This window comes from Crotalus tigris, unplaced genomic scaffold, assembly GCF_016545835.1.
Source record: "Crotalus tigris isolate CLP2741 ecotype Arizona unplaced genomic scaffold, ASM1654583v1 scf7180000024153.1733885, whole genome shotgun sequence".
Lineage (NCBI taxonomy): Eukaryota > Metazoa > Chordata > Lepidosauria > Squamata > Viperidae > Crotalus > Crotalus tigris.
Window position 1 is genome coordinate 893,216 of NW_024100414.1, and position 17,126 is coordinate 910,341.

The 17,126-nt window shown below is 46.8% G+C and overlaps 1 protein-coding gene across 2 annotated transcripts; it reads right to left on the reverse strand.

The window, feature by feature from the left end:
- Positions 1-4,453: 4,453 nt before the first annotated feature.
- Positions 4,454-14,587, reverse strand: TOR4A (torsin family 4 member A). Of its 2 annotated transcripts, none has more exons than XM_039323006.1 (2): positions 14,203-14,587; positions 4,454-6,351 (listed from the first exon to the last, which is right to left on the reverse strand). In XM_039323006.1, exons 1-2 carry the CDS (start codon positions 14,240-14,242, stop codon positions 5,108-5,110), a joined length of 1,284 nt encoding a protein of 427 aa, XP_039178940.1. In that variant the 5' UTR covers positions 14,243-14,587; the 3' UTR covers positions 4,454-5,107. The 2 variants fall into 2 exon arrangements, with proteins under 2 accessions (XP_039178940.1, XP_039178942.1); XM_039323008.1 differs by lacking the exon at positions 14,203-14,587 and adding an exon at positions 12,701-12,995.
- Between the last annotated feature and the right edge of the window lie 2,539 nt (positions 14,588-17,126).

Sequence of the window (17,126 nt, forward strand, 5' to 3'; positions counted from 1 at the left end):
GTTCGGATTCTAAAATGAAAACCTAATATAGGTATTGTTTTGTTCTTTTTCCAGGACCTGCAGCATCTCTTTGATGTTCTCCTTAGACCTTCGCCCGTGTTTCAGTCAGGGAATCCATTCCTTTTCCTCTTGAAACTTTACGAAATATTTCTCCCAGGACTTTGAGCAATCTTCTCCTTTTCTTGGACCAGCATCAAAGCATTCTGCTGGGCGATGGGTTATTTTGGACACTGTTATCATGGCTGAAGAAATTCTGTTGGTGGCGTCTCGCAAAAATGGGTCCCCTCCGATATCCAGTATGCGGTTTCTTCAACCGGCGCTGCTTTGTCGCTTGAGGAATTGCGTGGCGGCCTGAAGCTCTGCAGACAGGATGGTCCAGACAGCCACTGGTCCTCACCAAAGCCTTCCAGGTCTTCTCCAGGCTCCTCCATCAAGATCTGCAGAAGAACCACTCCCATCAAGAAGAAAAGCCATTTCTTGGTGGCATCCGATGTCTTCCGCTGTTGACACTTCCTCACCAGCGGAGGGTACAGGATTCGGCTCGGCTTCCTGCCTTTCCGTGTTGGGTACACTGGAGACCTTTCAGACGGGAGTGCTGAAGAATTCTTCAAGCGAGACCTTGCTGGTGAACTTCCCCAAACAGGTGCAGTTTCTACCAAGCTGGACATCTTCCACAGGATGGGATGTTTGTCCCAGAAGAAACCCAGGAGGTGATCTTGAGAGCAGCAAATCTTTAGCACCTCCCCATTTTTATTTTTTATTTTTGCAATGGGGAAGATCAAATTATGAAGATGGAAGTGCTGGCCACTATCTCAGCTTCTCGAAAGGTGCGATGATCAGTATACTTCACTTTGCAGGCTATAAATACTTTTCATGCCCATTAATGTTGGCTCAGGAGGGAGGTGTTCTGACTCACAGGTGACTGTACGCACCACTCACCTGTCTACACCCATCAAGACATCAACAAGACCTTTCTTCTCTTCAGCTACGAGGTCTCCCTAATGTTCTGGAGAAGCAGGGAAACAATTGAGGGGGTCTACAAAAGAGAAGCAGCAAGCGATGTCATGAATCTTGGGGTGGACATCACCTGGTGCCATGGTGATATCTGTGTGGACTCTGCTCTCCAAATCCAGCAGGTCCCCATCATTTGGGGGGGGAAGCAGGGAAGCCAACTCTAGGGGGACTGTGAAATGGAGAAGCCAGCACCACATTGCGGTGACATAAACCGATGCTATCAGGGCATCACTACGGTCTTTCTTCTCTGAAGCTAGGAGGTCCCCAATGCATGGAGAAGAAGGGAAGCAAATAGGTGAAGTTCCTTCTTTCAGATTTCAGGTTTGGAGGAAAGGCTAAATTCTTAGAATCATAGGTCTGGAAGGGAGACCTTATATCATTCCTTGGAAATGGCCAGTGTCTTCTTGAAAGCCTCGGTGATGGAGCACCCACAACTTCTGGAAGCAAGGCGTTCTACTGGTTGATTGTTCTCACTGTCAGGAATTTTCTCCTTCGTTCAAAATGGAATCTCTCTTTGCTAAGCTTCCATCCGTTACTTCTAGTCCGACCCTTGAGTGCTTTGGAGAATAGGTTGACCCCCTCTTCCCTCTGACAGCCCCTCAAGAACTGGAAGACTGCTGCCATGTCACCCCTGGTCCTTCTCTTTGTTAGGCTAGACCTACCTAGTTCTCTTAACCATTCATCCTAAGGTTTAGCCTCCAGATTTACAGCTAGCAGAAGTGAAAAATCAGAAAGATGACCTAAGCTAGGAATAGGGAAAAAAAAATGCTTGAAGCAGAATCCCAGGAGGCTGTGTAGAGAGAGGAAGGATCAGAAAAATGAGCCTCAATAACCAAACTGATTTATGATCCATGCAGGCTGCAGAGAAATTGAGTTTGCTGGTAATCAACATTTACGTAACTTGTTTATGTTCCTTCACTGTGTCAGTGACCTTTCTCAGCATGATTTCATTTGTACACTTGATCCATTTGGGGCTGATGAGGTATTGATGACCACAAGGCAGCAATTATATGTTACACTCCTTGCCAGATATTTCTTTTATCTAGTACGCCTTGATTTACCACCGTTCGTTTAAGCGACCGTTTAAAGTTACAATGGCAGGGGACTTATGACGATTCCTCACACGGCTGTGGCAGCATCACGTAATCAAAAGAATAACAGAGTCGGAAGAGGTGTAGAGGTCTTCTAGTCTAACCCCCTCCTCAAGCAAGCTGTTCCACTGGTTAATTTTTTCCCACTGTCAGGAATTTTCTCCTTCGTTTCAGGCTGAATCTCTCCTTGATTGGTTTCCATCCGTTGCTTCTTGTCCTGCCTTCAGGTGCTTTGGAGAAGAGGTTGACCCCCCCTCTTCTTTGGGGCAGCCCCTCAAATATTGCAAGACTGCTATTATGTCATCCTTGGTCCTTCTCTTCGTTAGACTAGACTTACTCCGTTCCTGCAATCATTCTTCATATGTTCTTTATATGTTCATATGTTTTAGCCTCCAGTGCCCTTAAGATCAAATTTCTCCTTAGTTCCAGGTAGGATCTATCTTGGTTAGTTTCCACCCGCTGCTTCTTGTCCTGCCTTCTGGTGCTTTGGAGAATAAATTGACCCCCCTCTGTTCTTTGAGAGCCCCTCAAATATTGGAAGTCGACTAACATCTCACCCCTAGACAGACAACCCCAGTTCCTTCAGCCATTCCTCATACAGTTTAGCCTCCACACCCTTAATCATCTTTTTTTTTCTTTTTTGCGTTTTTGAATTCCTTTACCGTTTGAAAATCATCATTATAATCGTAGACTGCCTGGAAGGCACCTGACAAGCTTTGATTTCCAGCCCCCCCCCTCCCCAGTTCTGTTTTTCCAATTAAACCCATCCGCCCACTCTCAAGCGGGCTGTTTATCCCCAAGGAATGGCTAAGGAAGGCGTGAATGTTTTCGCCAAAGGAAGAAAAGAAAAAAAAAAAGTCAAATGCAATTAGGGAATGGCTACTTTGGGGTCAGCGACACTCTTAGGAGGAATGAAATATTTAAGCATTCCTGAAATTATTCATTAGGGTGGAGAAACTAGGGGGTGATGTAATTCTGCTGTTCTGTAGTTTATTGCAGGCTTGGACGGGAAAAATATGATTTTTTCGTTCTTTGCTCCAGAGAACATGCAACAGCACTGGACTGCCTGGGTTTAAAGAATGAGGCGTATTTTGGGGGAGTTGGGATAACTTTTTTTTTTGCCATTTGGACAATCTCTGTGGAAGCCTTTAAGAAGTCGCTGATAAAGATTTCATGCATATTTTTTTGGGGGGGGGGGGAAGACATATTCCAGGTGTCCGGGTTGCAGACCCACAAAAATAGCATATCTAACAATCTGGTTTTGCCTCTGGTGAGTTTCTGGGCTCCTAAACTGTAACGCCACCCTGTTTTCAATGGCCCTTTTTTTTTTTTATTTCCTCCAGATGCACATCCTCAAAAGAATCCTGGCCCTTCTGAGTTCTATCTTTTTCCCAAAGCTGTTTTTCCAAAAGGCAACTGGAGTTTGTTTTTCCTGGCAGAAGATGTTTCGCCTCTCATCCAAGAAGCTTCTTTGGTTCTGACTGAATGGTGGAGATTTCTATTCCTCTGGCTTGCCAACTTTTCCTGAGCGTCGTGGAGGCCACTTGGAGGTTTACCCGTGTCCTCAGGGTCACCTGAATCGTGCAAATGGATGGGTGGGACCTTCTTGGAACTGCTGACAGGACTGTGTTGTAAACAGGAGATTGGTGGTATCGTATTCCCTCCTCCAGTCAGAACTGAAGAAGCTCCTTGGATGAGGAGCGAAACGTCTTCAACGAAAAACACAGCCCAGTTGCCTTTTGGAAAAACACTTTCGGGACAGCCCTGACCTGGATGATGGAGAAGCTCCATCGATACGTGTTCTGTCTTGTTTCTTAGTTTCTCCGTTCCCCCCTAAAGCCTTAGAGGCTGGAGGTGAACCTCGTCACTTCTTCCATCCTTTTTTCCTTCGCGTTCGCAAGCCCAGCAACTCCCTTTCCAGCGAGACACAGATCTGGATCCAGATGTTGCTGCTGACAACGTGATGGGTTAGCGGTGTTTGGCCGGGAGAGTAAAGCAGAGAGGATGAGTAGGGATGACATCTGCAAGCCGCGGGGCTTGGTTATAGCATCCCCGCCTTCTCACGTCAATTTTCAAAGGAGAAATTTAATTTAGCGGGGTTTGGTTGCCTTCCCCGGCTGAATCTCATTTTCCTTTCTTTGAATGCCAGTTCCTTCCAAGGGGAAAGGTGGGTGTTTTCCCAGGGGTGATTAATACCAACAGGTGCTGTGAGTTCGCCTTAGCTTCTCACTCCCCTGATCCCAGGTAACAGAAAATAACAGAATAACAGAGGTGGAAGGGACGGACTAGTCCAACCCCCCCCCCAGCTCACCTTTGGACAGGCAGTTCCAGAAGAAATAGACAAACTGGCCTGTTTCACGTTCTATTTATTGTGGCGATCTGCCCTGAGGTGTGCACAAAACGACAACGTTTGAATGAGGGGAGAGGGAAGGACCCATTTTTATGGGTCCTTGAATCCCCACCCATTCCAATTTAACCAGATCCGCTTAACCTTGCCCATCTTCAACCAGCCCCCCACCTTTTTCAAAAAGTACAGTTACTGAAGACTCTTCCTTTAGCAACTGTTCCAAGTTAACGATGGGCGGGGGAAAAAAAGTGAGTGATAAGTCCTCGCACGTATCACTGTCACAGCACCCCTGCAGTCACGTGATGGAAACTTGGGTGCTTGTCAACCAGCCTGTGTTTATCCCACATAATGTGGTTTGCACAAACGGCAACGTTTGAACGAGGGGGGAGAGAAGGAAGGACCAGTCTGTTAAATTGGCAACGGTTGTTAAGCGAAACTGGTTGACTTTGTTCCTCCAACGGTCCCAAAAGGGGAATCACGTAATTCCAGGACACTGCAAAAGGTCATAAATATGAATCCGGGTCTGAATTTTGGTCACGTGACCATGGGGGTGCCCAACCGTTGTAAGTGTGAAAAACGGTCACAAGATACTTTTTTTCCAGTGCTGTTCTAACTAAATGAACTGTTATAAGTCGGGGACTAGCTGTTTCTGTTCTCATAGGAGATTGACTTTGGCTACTACCTGTTTGCAACCAGTTCTTCCAAATTCCTTCCCTGCCTTTTTGTAGTAGCTGAGCTGAGCAGCCAAGCATTCGATGTGGCTGGCGTTTGGGTAAATCCCTTCGCTCATCATCTCCTCGTAGAAGCAGCTCAAGATGTGGACTTTCTCCAACAACCCAAAGGGAACGGTCTCCACCCCTCTCCAGAAAGGGTGGAGGTGACTCAGGACGGGTCGAAGAGCGCTCTGGAGCGCTTCCATCTGAGGCTGCAATGAGTCATTGGAGATGTTCTGGAGAAAGTGATGGGTGATCTCCTCACCTCCCAGGTTGCTGATGAGGATATAGATGGCGTTGAGGTATTCGTTGGTTTGGTTCTTCTGGAAGAAGCCACCCAGGGTCTCCAGCAGAGGGTTGGGCATGAATTCCACCTCGTCCAGAATAAACACCGGGATGACTTCTTCCATTTCAGCTTGGGCCACCATGTCTCCGATGGTCTCTGATAGCTCCAGCTGGCAGGTGGAGACCGAGGTGTCATTGGGGCAGTGGTGCACCGTGAAGTAATGGAGCACAGAATGGGATCCCATCACGGACCGGAAATGCTTGGCCAGAAGCCAGCCGATGTGACTCTTCCCAACCCCACTTGGACCGTTGAAGGAGATCACCAAGGGTTTGTTGTGGACGTGGGTGGCCAAGTAATCCTTCAGCAACCCCATGACCCTTTCGATGACCAAGGGCTGCCCAAAAACTTCCCGAGCCATGGTCTTCTCCAAGCCGTCCAGGTCGTACTTAATGAGATTATCATCCAAGTTCTCGATGGCGTTGAGGATCTGGAAGCAGATGATGGCCACAAACAAGAGGAGGAAGCGGGTGGCTTTGCTCGTGTGCTCAGTGGGCAGGTATTTCCTTGAGCTTTCGGGGTACAGCACCCGGGGGTTCCTCAACTTCTTTTTACGTCGTTTGGGTTTGGTCACCGGGACCGGGCTGGAGGTGTCGAATGTGAAATACTGGGAATTGTTCAAAGAGGCTTGATTGGAGACGCTACTCAATTTACCTTTCCCCAAGGAAAGTTGTCTCTGCAGAAGTCTGTCTCCGGGCAAGAAGCCTTTTTTCAGCACGTGGGCCGTCCTCCGAAGACGAACCACGGCTCGCAACGGAGAAGACAGCAAAGAAATCTTCTGAGGGGTTTTCAAAGGAGACTTTCGGCTTTCCATCTTGAGATCTTCCTGCCGGCTGGACTTTTCTGCAGAGAGCAAAGGACACAAGGAAAAAATAATGACGGGAGTAATGACTTAGAAACCTCCTGTTTATCCGCCAACCCACCTCCCTGAGCAGGTCCGCACAAGCCTCTCTTGAGTTTGCATCAGGAGCTCTTGAGGTGAACAGCGAGGTTCACCTTAAAATCGGGCAAGCGAGCGGGACTTTTCTTCGGCAAAGCGGGCAGGCAGACCCCAACCAAAAGACCCAACCAATGGCTTTTGTTCAGAGATGAAAGCTGGAGGAATATGCCTGTGTATTTAGGCACAAATATGCGAGTTTCAAAAAAGAAAGGAGTTAATTCAGGGGTGTCCTGTTGGAAGTAGATCTGCTCAGAAGACTGGGAGAAAATTCCTGGCATCCTCTGACTTTTTTTTTCTACTTTTTAAAATTATTATTCTCCCACCCCACCCCACCCACCCCGGTTCTTTTAGCTTTCTCTTAGCTTTTCTTTTCCTTACTTTGTATTAATTTTTATCTTCCTTTTAAATAATCTTTAATAAAAATAACAGACAATAGAGATGTAGAGATAGATAGATAGATAGATAGATAGATAGATAGATAGATAGATAGATAGATAGATAGATAGATAGACAGATAGATAGATACGGATGGAGAGACAAGTTGAGTGCATGATAGATAAATAGATGGGTAGATGGATGGATGGATGGATGGATGGATGGATGGAGAGACAAGTTGAGTGCATGATAGATAGATAGATAGATAGATAGATAGATAGATAGATAGATAGATAGATAGATAGATAGATGGAGAGACAAGTTGAGTGCATGATAGATAGATAGATAGATAGATAGATAGATAGATAGATAGATAGATAGATAGATAGATAGATAGAGATGGATGGAGAGACAAGTTGAGTGCATGATAGATAGATAGATAGATAGATAGATAGATAGATAGATAGATAGATAGATAGATAGATAGATAGATAGATAGATAGAAGTCTGGCATTCATGCTGGAGCATCTCTTGCAATCTGGACCTGAAAGATGCAACTTTTCTCTCAAAGACAAAGATGCGCCTTGTAGAGCAGCACCATCTTCAGGCTAGCCGTGATGGGCACACTTTCTCCTGTCCATAAGATCCTGTAACCGAGGCCTGCTAGTTCCAGCTGCAAACATCTGAAGGACCATTCTGTGGTCTCCGCTGCCATCTGCTGGTCATCTGCATTTCTGCAGCCCAGCTTTGGGAACTCTTGAGCGTCTTGAACCCAAAACCTCTGTTGCTAACGGGACGTTTGTTAAGTGAATATTTGCCCCATTGGATGACCGCCCTTGCCACCGCTGTTAAGTGAATCACTGCATTTGTTAAGTTACTCACACAGTTGTGAACTGAATCTGGCTTCCCCATAACTTTGTTGGTCAGACGGTCGCAAAAGGGGATCACACGACCCCAGGAGAGTGCAACTGTCGTATGTGCCTGCCAGTTTCCAAGTGTCCGAACTTTGATCACGTGACCCTGGGGATGCTGCAGTGGTCGTCAATGCGAAAAACGCAAATCACAAGTCCCCTTTTTCAGTTCAGTCACTAAATAAACTGCAGTAAGTTAAGGACTTCCTGTATTCTGGATGTGTTTGTCCTCAGAGCTTCTCTGTTATACCTCTGCATGAGTTACTGAGTTACTTATGCGTGTGTGTGTGTGTGTGTGTGTGTGTGTGTATCCAAGTGCACCAGCTTCTCACAAGCAGCCTTGTCGTACATGCCTACTCACGACAACACCTGCAAAATGACCCAGATTTGTGTCTTTTCCACTGTACCACTTTCGTCATCCTGGCACGTAAAAGCGGGCGGCTTTGGAGCAGATAACTTTCTCAGGAAACCTCCCGGACTTGTGCGAACACAGCCTCGCACAGACCCGGGTCACGCTGGAAGGCTTGCGAAAGCACGCGTCACTCCACAACACAGATTGCATCTGGCAATTATCTCTGCTAAGAATGCTCTCCTCAATAATTATTAACTTTGATTCCCAGGGTGGGGTGGGGGGGGTGAAGAACTCAGCAAACCAGTTTGATCTCATTCCAGCCAATTGGTACAGAAGGAGAAAGTAACTACGATCCGTTTGAACTGAGGCTTCTTAAATTTGGGGCGGCTTGCAAAAAAAAAAAAAAAGGAGGTTACTGGAAGTCCAGAGTTTGCTTAGCGACCGTTCAAAGTTACGACGGCACTGAAAAATGTGACTTACGACCATTTTTCACACTTGACAACCTTGGCAGCATCAAAATTCAGACGCTTGGCAACTGACTCGTGTTTGTGACGGTTGCCGTGTCCTGGGTTCAGATGATCCCCTTTTACGCCCTTCTGACAAGCTAAGTCGATGGGGGAAGCTGGATTCGCTTAACAGTGTGCGGCTAGCTTAACAACTGCAGTGGTTCACTTAGTAACTCTGGCAAGAAAAGTCACAAAGTGGGGCCAAAACTCAATAAATGTCTTGCTTAGCAACATAAATTGTGTGGGGCTTAATTGTGAATGTGGGTCGAGGGCCGCCTGTATTCGCTTGCAAAATTGCAATTTCTCCAATTGTATTTTTGTGGTGTTTTTTCTCTCTCTCTCTCTAATAATAATAATAATAGTAAAGTTGGAAGGGACCTTGGAGGTCATCTAGTCCAACCCTCTGCTCAGGCAGGAAACCCTATACCATTTCAGACAAATGGCTGTCCAGTCTCTTCTTAAAAACTTCCAGTGTTGGAGCATTTACTGCTTCTGGAGGCAGGTTGTTCCACTGATTAATTGTTCTCACTGTCAGGAAGTTTCTCCTTAGTTCTCTCTCTCTCTCTCTCTCTCTTCCCAAATTGCTTGCTCAGACTTTCTCTTTTATCTCACGGGTGCAAAATTCCTCTTCGTTTTCTCTCTCACCAAGTTTCCGATTCTTTCCTTTCACCTGGTTTGCAGAACGCAAGTTTTGCAACCCTGCTGGGGTGTTTGTTTGTTTTTTCCCCATCCTAAAAAACGAGAGCAAGCTGTTTGGCAAGATGTGAAAACTCTCAGCATTGCAGATTAATTTAAAGTTCTACTACGCGAGTCTGTTTTCCTAAACTCACTTCCTTGCAATTCTCCCCCCCCCCCCCCATGTTTGTTTCTTCAGCCAGAAAAGGGGATCAGCTCCACATGTGGCTTGTGGATATCGGAAATGAGTCACTGCCACGAAGAAGCAGAAATACTATCTTTTCCTGAATGCTATCCTTCTGCTTTGAACCGCCTTACAGATCAGTAAAGCAGTGAGCGATTTTTCAGGCAGAAAGCAGAAGGGATGAGCTGCTTTTTTTTCTTTTTCTTTTTGGCATGCCGAGTGAAAGAGAGAAAGCACAACTGTACAAAAGATTGATAGGCTTACTCTGGAGCTCTCTACGTGCCTAGAAATATTCCTAACTGGAATACAGGTTAGAACTTTCTCTGAATAACAACGTTGGAAGGGACCTTGGAGGTCTTCTAGTCCAACCCCCTGTTCAAGCAGGAGACCCTATACCGTTCCAGACACATGGATGTCCAGTCTCTTCTTAAAGACCTCCAGTGGTGGAGCTCAAACAACTTCTGGAGGCAAGAAGTTCCACTGGTTAATTATTAAAAAGTTTCTTCTTAGTTCTAGGTTGCTTCTCTACTTGATTAGTCTCCATCCATTGCTTCTTGTCTTGCCTTCTGATGCTTTGGAAAATAGATTGATCCCCTCTCTTCTTTGTGGCAGCCCCTCAAACATTGGAACACTGCTATCATGTCACCCATACTCCTTTTCACTATGTGAAAAATGCTCTCACTGTGGTCTAGCCTCTTGCGATTCTAAAGCATCTGTTCCGCTGGGGAAATTCATTTGCAAAGCAAAGAAGAGGGGGAGCAAAGTTCAGCATTTGTTACCAGCTGTTAAGGTGACACCACCTGCCCTTCCCACTCCCACCCCCATTTCCAAAGAATCAGCCCACAATGTGGTCTAGCAGCATGCCCTGTTCTGAAAAACCCATTTATGCCGGTTGCAAAGAGGCACAGCGTCAATTTTCAGCATTGGTTATCAGCTCATGAGGTGGCACCACTTGCCTCTCCCCCTAACTGGGGAGGGGAAAAGCTTAATTTGTTAGTTTCCAGCTTATTGTGAAATTACACAGTTCTAAAGGTTGCCAGTATTTAAAGTTCATCCTTGTTTTTATGCCTTTGTCTATAGATGCATCTACAGCTAGATGAAGGTATTTCTTGGGCAAAAAAACCCAAACCCTGCCACATTTAAGTGATATTTAAGAGATATTTGTTGCTCAGGGCTGAATTGTGGGGTCCTCGGTGCTCTCTGAGCTTGGAAGTTTTCTTGTAGACATTTCATTGCCCAATTGGGTAACAGCATCAGTGCTGGAAGAGTGTGGGATTTGTAGAGGAGAGTAAAAGGGGGGAGGAGGAGGAGGAAGAGGAGGAGGTGGAGGAGGACTGTGGGGTCCTTGGTGCTCCCTGAGCTTGGCGGTTTTCTTGCAGACGTTTCATTGCCCAACTGGGTAACAGCATCAGTGCTAGAAGGAAGTGGGGTGTGTGGGGAGGAGACGCAGGAGCAGGAGCAGGAGCAGGAGGAGATGTGTAGGATCCTGGGTGCTCTCTGAGCTTGGTGGTTTTCTTGCAGATGTTTTATCTACCCAATTTGGCAAATCATCAGCGCTAGAAGGAAGTGGGGTGTGTGGAGAGGAGGAGGAGGAGGAAGATGTGGGGTCCTAGGTGCGCTTTAAGCTCGGCGGTTTTCTCGCAGACGTTTCATTGCCCAACTGAGTAACCTCATCAGTGCTGACATCACCACCGATTACCACTGACGAAGTTCCCTAATTGGGTCATGAAACATCTGCCAAAACACACACACACACACACAAAACCCACCCAGTGCAGGGAGCACCCAGGACCCCAAAGTTGAAGCGGTTTTTGCAGGCATTAAAGGAGCAGAGAGCTTTGGGATCACTTGGCCACCACTTCAACGTTTCTCCATTGCTTCCCTTGACAGACAAAAACCAGAAGCCAATTCTAGGCTTCCCCAACAAAATCTCCCAAAGTCCTGAATCTCTCCATCATTTTTCTCTTTTTTAATTGGTGGCTGGAAATGGGACAATTCTGCTTCACAGTCACTTCATTTCTCCAAAAGAGGACTGGCAACACACACACACACACACACACACACCCTACCTTGCACCCGGCTGCCTCCAGAAAGCCAAATGGTATTCGTAAATGCCAGCAAAATCCCAAACAAGAACAGCAACAAAAAACCTCCAGATTTAGACGGAACTCCTCCCAAATATTAATAAATATTAATAAAATATTAATATTAATAAACTGTCCATAATATCCCCTAAACTGCTTGGAGCCTCCCACTCAGGGACCCCGAGGTGGGTGATGTCTACGAGTCGCCATCTTTTCTATTAGCTTCTCTTCCTCTGTATCCCTGACCAACAACACAATCTGCTGGGGAAAAAAAAGCTAGTGGTTACTGTATATGTCTCCCCCCTCCCAAAAAATGAAATATTTAAAACTCCAGCTGGCTTCTTCCACAGAAACTTCCTAAAGCACTGAGGATGTTACCTAGCTGGGTCATGAAACGTCTGCAAGAAAACCAGCAAGCTCAGAGAGCCCCAAGGACACCACAGTTCTCCTCCTCCTCCTCCTCCTCCTCCCCCCTCATGGCCCTGATGAGGTTACTTAGTTGGGTAATAAAACATCTGCAGAAAGACAACAAAGCTCAGAGAGCACCCAGGTCTACAGTTCTCTTCCTCCTTCTCTCCCTTTATTTCTCCTGTCCTCTACACACCCAACTCCCTTCTAGCATTGATGATGCTCCCTAGTTGAGTTATGAAACATCTGCAAGAAACCAACCGGGCTCAGAGAGCACCATGGACCCCACAGTTCTCCTCCTCCTCCTCCTCCTCCTCCTCCTCCTCCTCCTCCTCTTTACATACCTCACTCCCTTCTAGCACTGATGGTCTTCCCTAGTTGGATCATGAAACGTTTGCAAGAAATCACCCAAGTTCAGAGAGCACTAAAGACCCCACAATCCTCCTCTTCCTCCTCCTCCTCCTCCTCCTCACACACCCAACTCCCTTCTAGCACTGATGATGCTAGTTGGGTCATGAAACGTCTGCAAAAAACCCTACCGCGTATAAACAGAGAGCAAGCCGCATTCCCCAGCACTGATGTTTTTACCTAGCTGGGTCACAAGACACCTGCAAGCCACGAACCAGTTTCAGAGCCCCAAAGACTCCCTTTCCCAAAGTTGGCCCAGCTGCAGCCTTCACACCCCAAAGCATCCTGTCCCCTTCATCGTTGACCCTCCAAGACCAGCCCGTCCATCGAAAGAAGAACGTTACTGTACCAAGCATCTGATTTGGGGAGCTTCACCAGGAGGGGACCGTCTTCCCTTCTGCACAGGAACACCACCGGCCCCATCGCTCCGGGCTTGGGCTCCTGAGCGGCTTGGGAAGAGTCCAGCTGTGGGGGCCGAGGCACCACAACCTGCTGTGGCGCCCGTGTGAGAAAGAAAGAGGAAAACAGCTCTCTGGGGAGGAGACCGTCTCTCCTCTTCCTCATGCTTCCTTCTCCATCCGCAGACGCCCGCCCGAGGTCTTATCTCAGCTGTGCTGCTGCTATGTTTGGCTGACGGCCTGCAGGCCGTCTGTTGCAAGAGAGGTTTTACTTACACACACACACACACACACACACACACACACACACACACACACACACACACGTCTCCTTTGCCAACAGCTCTCTTCATTGGCTGCCTCCCGGCTGCACAGGAAGTTCGCTTTTAATGACGGTGTGGGTTGGAGAGGCCTGCATACTGACCGCTCTACCCCTTTGGCAAGCAGGCTCAGGTCAGTGAGAGGCGACGGGGTGGTTAGAAAGACAGCCAAGGAATGTGCTTGGTCCGACAGGACAATGAGAACATTCCCGCAGCAGGCAGAAGCCGTTTTTTCTGGATATTTTGAGGTCAGGAGGAGTGACAGAGCTTGGTCTGTTTCCCTCTCAGGGACTAGAGCTGGCAAGTCACAGCCAGAGGAAGGAAGAAGCGAAAATACTCAGAACTCAAACGATGGTCAACTTCCTTCCCGCTCAGTTCCGCTCATGGGAATGTGGGACCCGTGCCTGCAATTTTTTTTGGCTTTGCTGCCCTTCCTGAAGTCATATCTACTTCTCCAGGGTGGAATGATCTGATTGTCTCCTCCATGCACTACCTGGGCCTGACCTGTTGAACATTCTACCTACCCCTGCAGATTCAGCCCATCTGGACCAAAATATGTCTTGCAAAACAGAAGGGGTCCACTTTGCTTACTTCTTTCTAGAGTTTGTGGAGGCTATTTGTAGCTCAGGACTGAACTGGGGGGTCCTTGGTGCTCTCTGAGCCGGGTGGTTTTCTCGCAGACGTTTCATGACCCAACTAGGGAACGTTATCAGTGATAGAAGGGAATGGGGTTTGTGGAGTTGAGGAGCAGAAGGAGAAAGAAGAAGGAGGAGGAGGACTGTTGTTCTGTGAGACCACAAGGAGATAAGAGACAAAACTGCTTTCATGCAGGGTGTGAACCCAATCAATATTTTTATAGCTTAACCCAGCGACTAAGACCAACCGTAGCTCAGAACATCAAAGCTAAGCTTGATAAGAAAAAATGCATCTTCTTAAAGCCCCGGTTCTTGCCACTGAAAACCCAAATCTCCCTCTACGCAAGTTCCAAAGTCCAGACCATATAACTTGGTTTCCTGATAAGAGAAGAAAGGGAACCGGCGGTTGGCTACAAGGGTCGCCAACTGAACCGGTTGAGGTTCTCCTCCCGTCTCCCATGGAAGAAGAACCTCTTTGAAGAGGCCCTGCTCACTCACCAGCCGGAGGGTCTTCTCTATCCAGGCTGGGCAGCTCCATCTATGACATTCCTCAGCTCTCCTCAAATGCTTGGTGTTGTTCAGACTGTCCCTCTTCCTGCTCCCCAGCTCTACCAGCCTGGGAGACAGCAGCATGCAAATGTACGGAGGGAGCTTCAACAATGGACAGATACCTACCCTCTTTTGCATATCTGTGGTAAAGGTAAAGGGCCAGAGGAAAAACAAAAAGCAGGGCGAAACGTGAGGCGAGAGGAGAGGTATTCCCGAGGTAGAGTCTATCGCAACCTGAAATCCAGTTGCAAGACTTGAGTTTGTCTAGTCTAGTGAAAAGAAGGACCGGCGGGGAGACGATAGCGGTCTTCCAATATTTGATGGGGCTGCCACAAAGAAGAGGGGGGGGGGTCAATGCACCTGAAGGCAGGACAAGAAGCAACGGAGGGAAACCGATCAAGGAGAGAAGCAACCTAGAACTAAGGAGAAACTTCCTGACTGTTAATCAGTGGAACGACCTGCCTCCAGAAGTTGTGAATGCTCCATCACTGGAGGTTTTTAAGAAAGGATTGGACAACCATGTGTCTGAAATGATATAAGGTCTTCTGCTCGAGCAGGGGGTTGGACTAGAAGACCTCTAAAGCCCCTTCCAACTCTGATATTCTATGTTCTAGGCGATCAAGTCAACCCAAGGCCCTTTAAAGCTTCTTGGAGGGAGGGGGAGGTGTCCCTGCAGATCCCCTTTGAATGGGATCCTGAAAGTGGGAGTAAACAAGAAATAGGGGGAGTGGCCATCCTTAAAACCAGTCCAGCTTGGCTGAATCAATTCAGGGAGCCCTGGAATCCTAACTGGAACGGGATGAGGAAGGAAGGAAGGAAGGAAGGAAGGAAGGAAGGAAGGAAGGAAGGAAAGAGAAAGAGGAAGGAAAGAATGAAACCAGAAAGTGAAGGGGAAGAAGGATGAAAAGGAGAAGAAGGAGGTGGAGTAGAAAGAGGAGAAGGAGGAGGAGAGAAGGGAAGGGGAAGGAGAGATAGGTATCTATGTGCTGAAATTCTCTCTCTCTCTCTCTCTCTCTCATCCTCATTTGCATCTCAGTTTTTGAGCCCTTGCTTGTGCCTAACCCTGGAAAACTATTTAGCAGCAACCATCCGTCAGGAGGGAGAGCAAGCGAGGGGTTTTCCCTGGAGGAAACTGCTTTGCATGCCTTATTATCCAGAACCTGTCCGACAGGGCTGTCCACCTCGAATCATGGATGGATACCCTGCGGTATCTTGGCTTGATGTCCAGCTGCATTGGCCATGCGAGAGCAACCTGGGATTTCTTTTTTTGCAGACCCCACGGAACTGTTTGCAGGCCAGAGATCCTAGCACACTGTTCAATCAGACCCGTCTCTCCCCTAATACAGCGGACATCCTGAATGTTAAAAGCGTCCTCATTCTGGATGGGTTTTTAGACCATAGAGCGTAGAATGATAGGACTGGGAGGGACCCGAGAGGTCTTCTAGTCCAACCCCTTAAGGCCTCACCTTAAATTCCTCCTCCTCTTGAAATTCAGCCCCGCCCCCCTGCGCAAATCCCAAAGTTTCTAAGTCCCAGCTCTTTGCGGACAACATCTTAAAATGATATCAAAGTTGACCTTCCTGTAGTTTTCAAAACTCAAAACTCAACGGATCTGAAGGAGACCAGCATTTAAAAGCAGCGTGAAACCAATTGTACGGCTCACATTTAAGTTTCCTGCTTCTGCTGCTGCTATTTAGCTGTTGAGATCAGCAATAAAATTCTGCGGCCAGCAAAAAAAAAGGGGGGGGGGCTCCAGCCTGGCTGCATCCTCTGAAAAGGAAACAGAAATTTTCAAAAGATTTGGGAAGGAAATGCACACCTTTGGGATAAAATGTAAAACAGAAGCACTTTTGAACTTGCCGGCATCTTTGAATTATTTTAATATTGTCCAGCAGGCTAGAGAGCAGAAAACCATGGGTTCTAATCCTGCTTTAGGTAGGAAATTCAACTGGGTGACTTTGGCGTCATCACCAGATGGGTGAGTTCTAGTCCTGCCTCAGCCAGACCAGCTCATCTCACAGACCTGTTGTGAGGAAAACAGGGTGTGTTGGATAAGCGTTGCTTTGTAAAAATAATAAAAGGCAGAATACAAACGAATAATGCATGCGTAATTTTTGAGTCGTTTCATTACAAGATTGGCAGCAAATATGATAGATAGATGGATAGATATAGAGATGGTGTGTTGGATATGTTCACCTTATTTGGAAAAACAAAGGCAAAAGAAAAATTAAATAATTTTTAAAAATGCTCCACGATTGTACACTATTGTATACATCTTACAAGTGTACACCGTCAAATATTAAATATCACCGTTGCATTCCACTGTCCCAAATAAGGGACAAGGAGAATCAAACGATCTGTTGAAAAGAAGCCGGAAGTCATCTGTTTCTTAATTCTGGTTTTCTTTTCCCTCCCCTTTTGGTTTGCCATTGTGTGCAAAATTTTAGTTAAGTATAATTAAAGCTGGGACATAGCAATACTTCCTTTTTGACATGACACCACCCTTTGGGCTACTTTTAACCAAAACGGTCTGCAAACAAGGGACTGGTTGAAAAATGTTTCATACTGCCTTTAAAAGGAACGAGGAAATGACCGGCCAATGGCTTCAATTTGGAATATCAGTTTTTAGTTTCCTGTGGTCAGTGAATAGCTCAAGTTAGAAAAGAAGAAAGAGGAAACAAATTATTTTAATTTAGAGGCAACAAAGAACTAGAAAAGAACTGGGAGAATTTAAGATTCCCAGTTTGGTCTAGCAGTTCCCGGCTCCAAGCTAGTTAGGGGGACTGCAAATTCACTTTGGCCAAGGATGAGGTAAGAAGGCCCCGTTTGTTCCACAAATGGAACGCTGCCGTGTCCATGTTCAAGATGCTTCA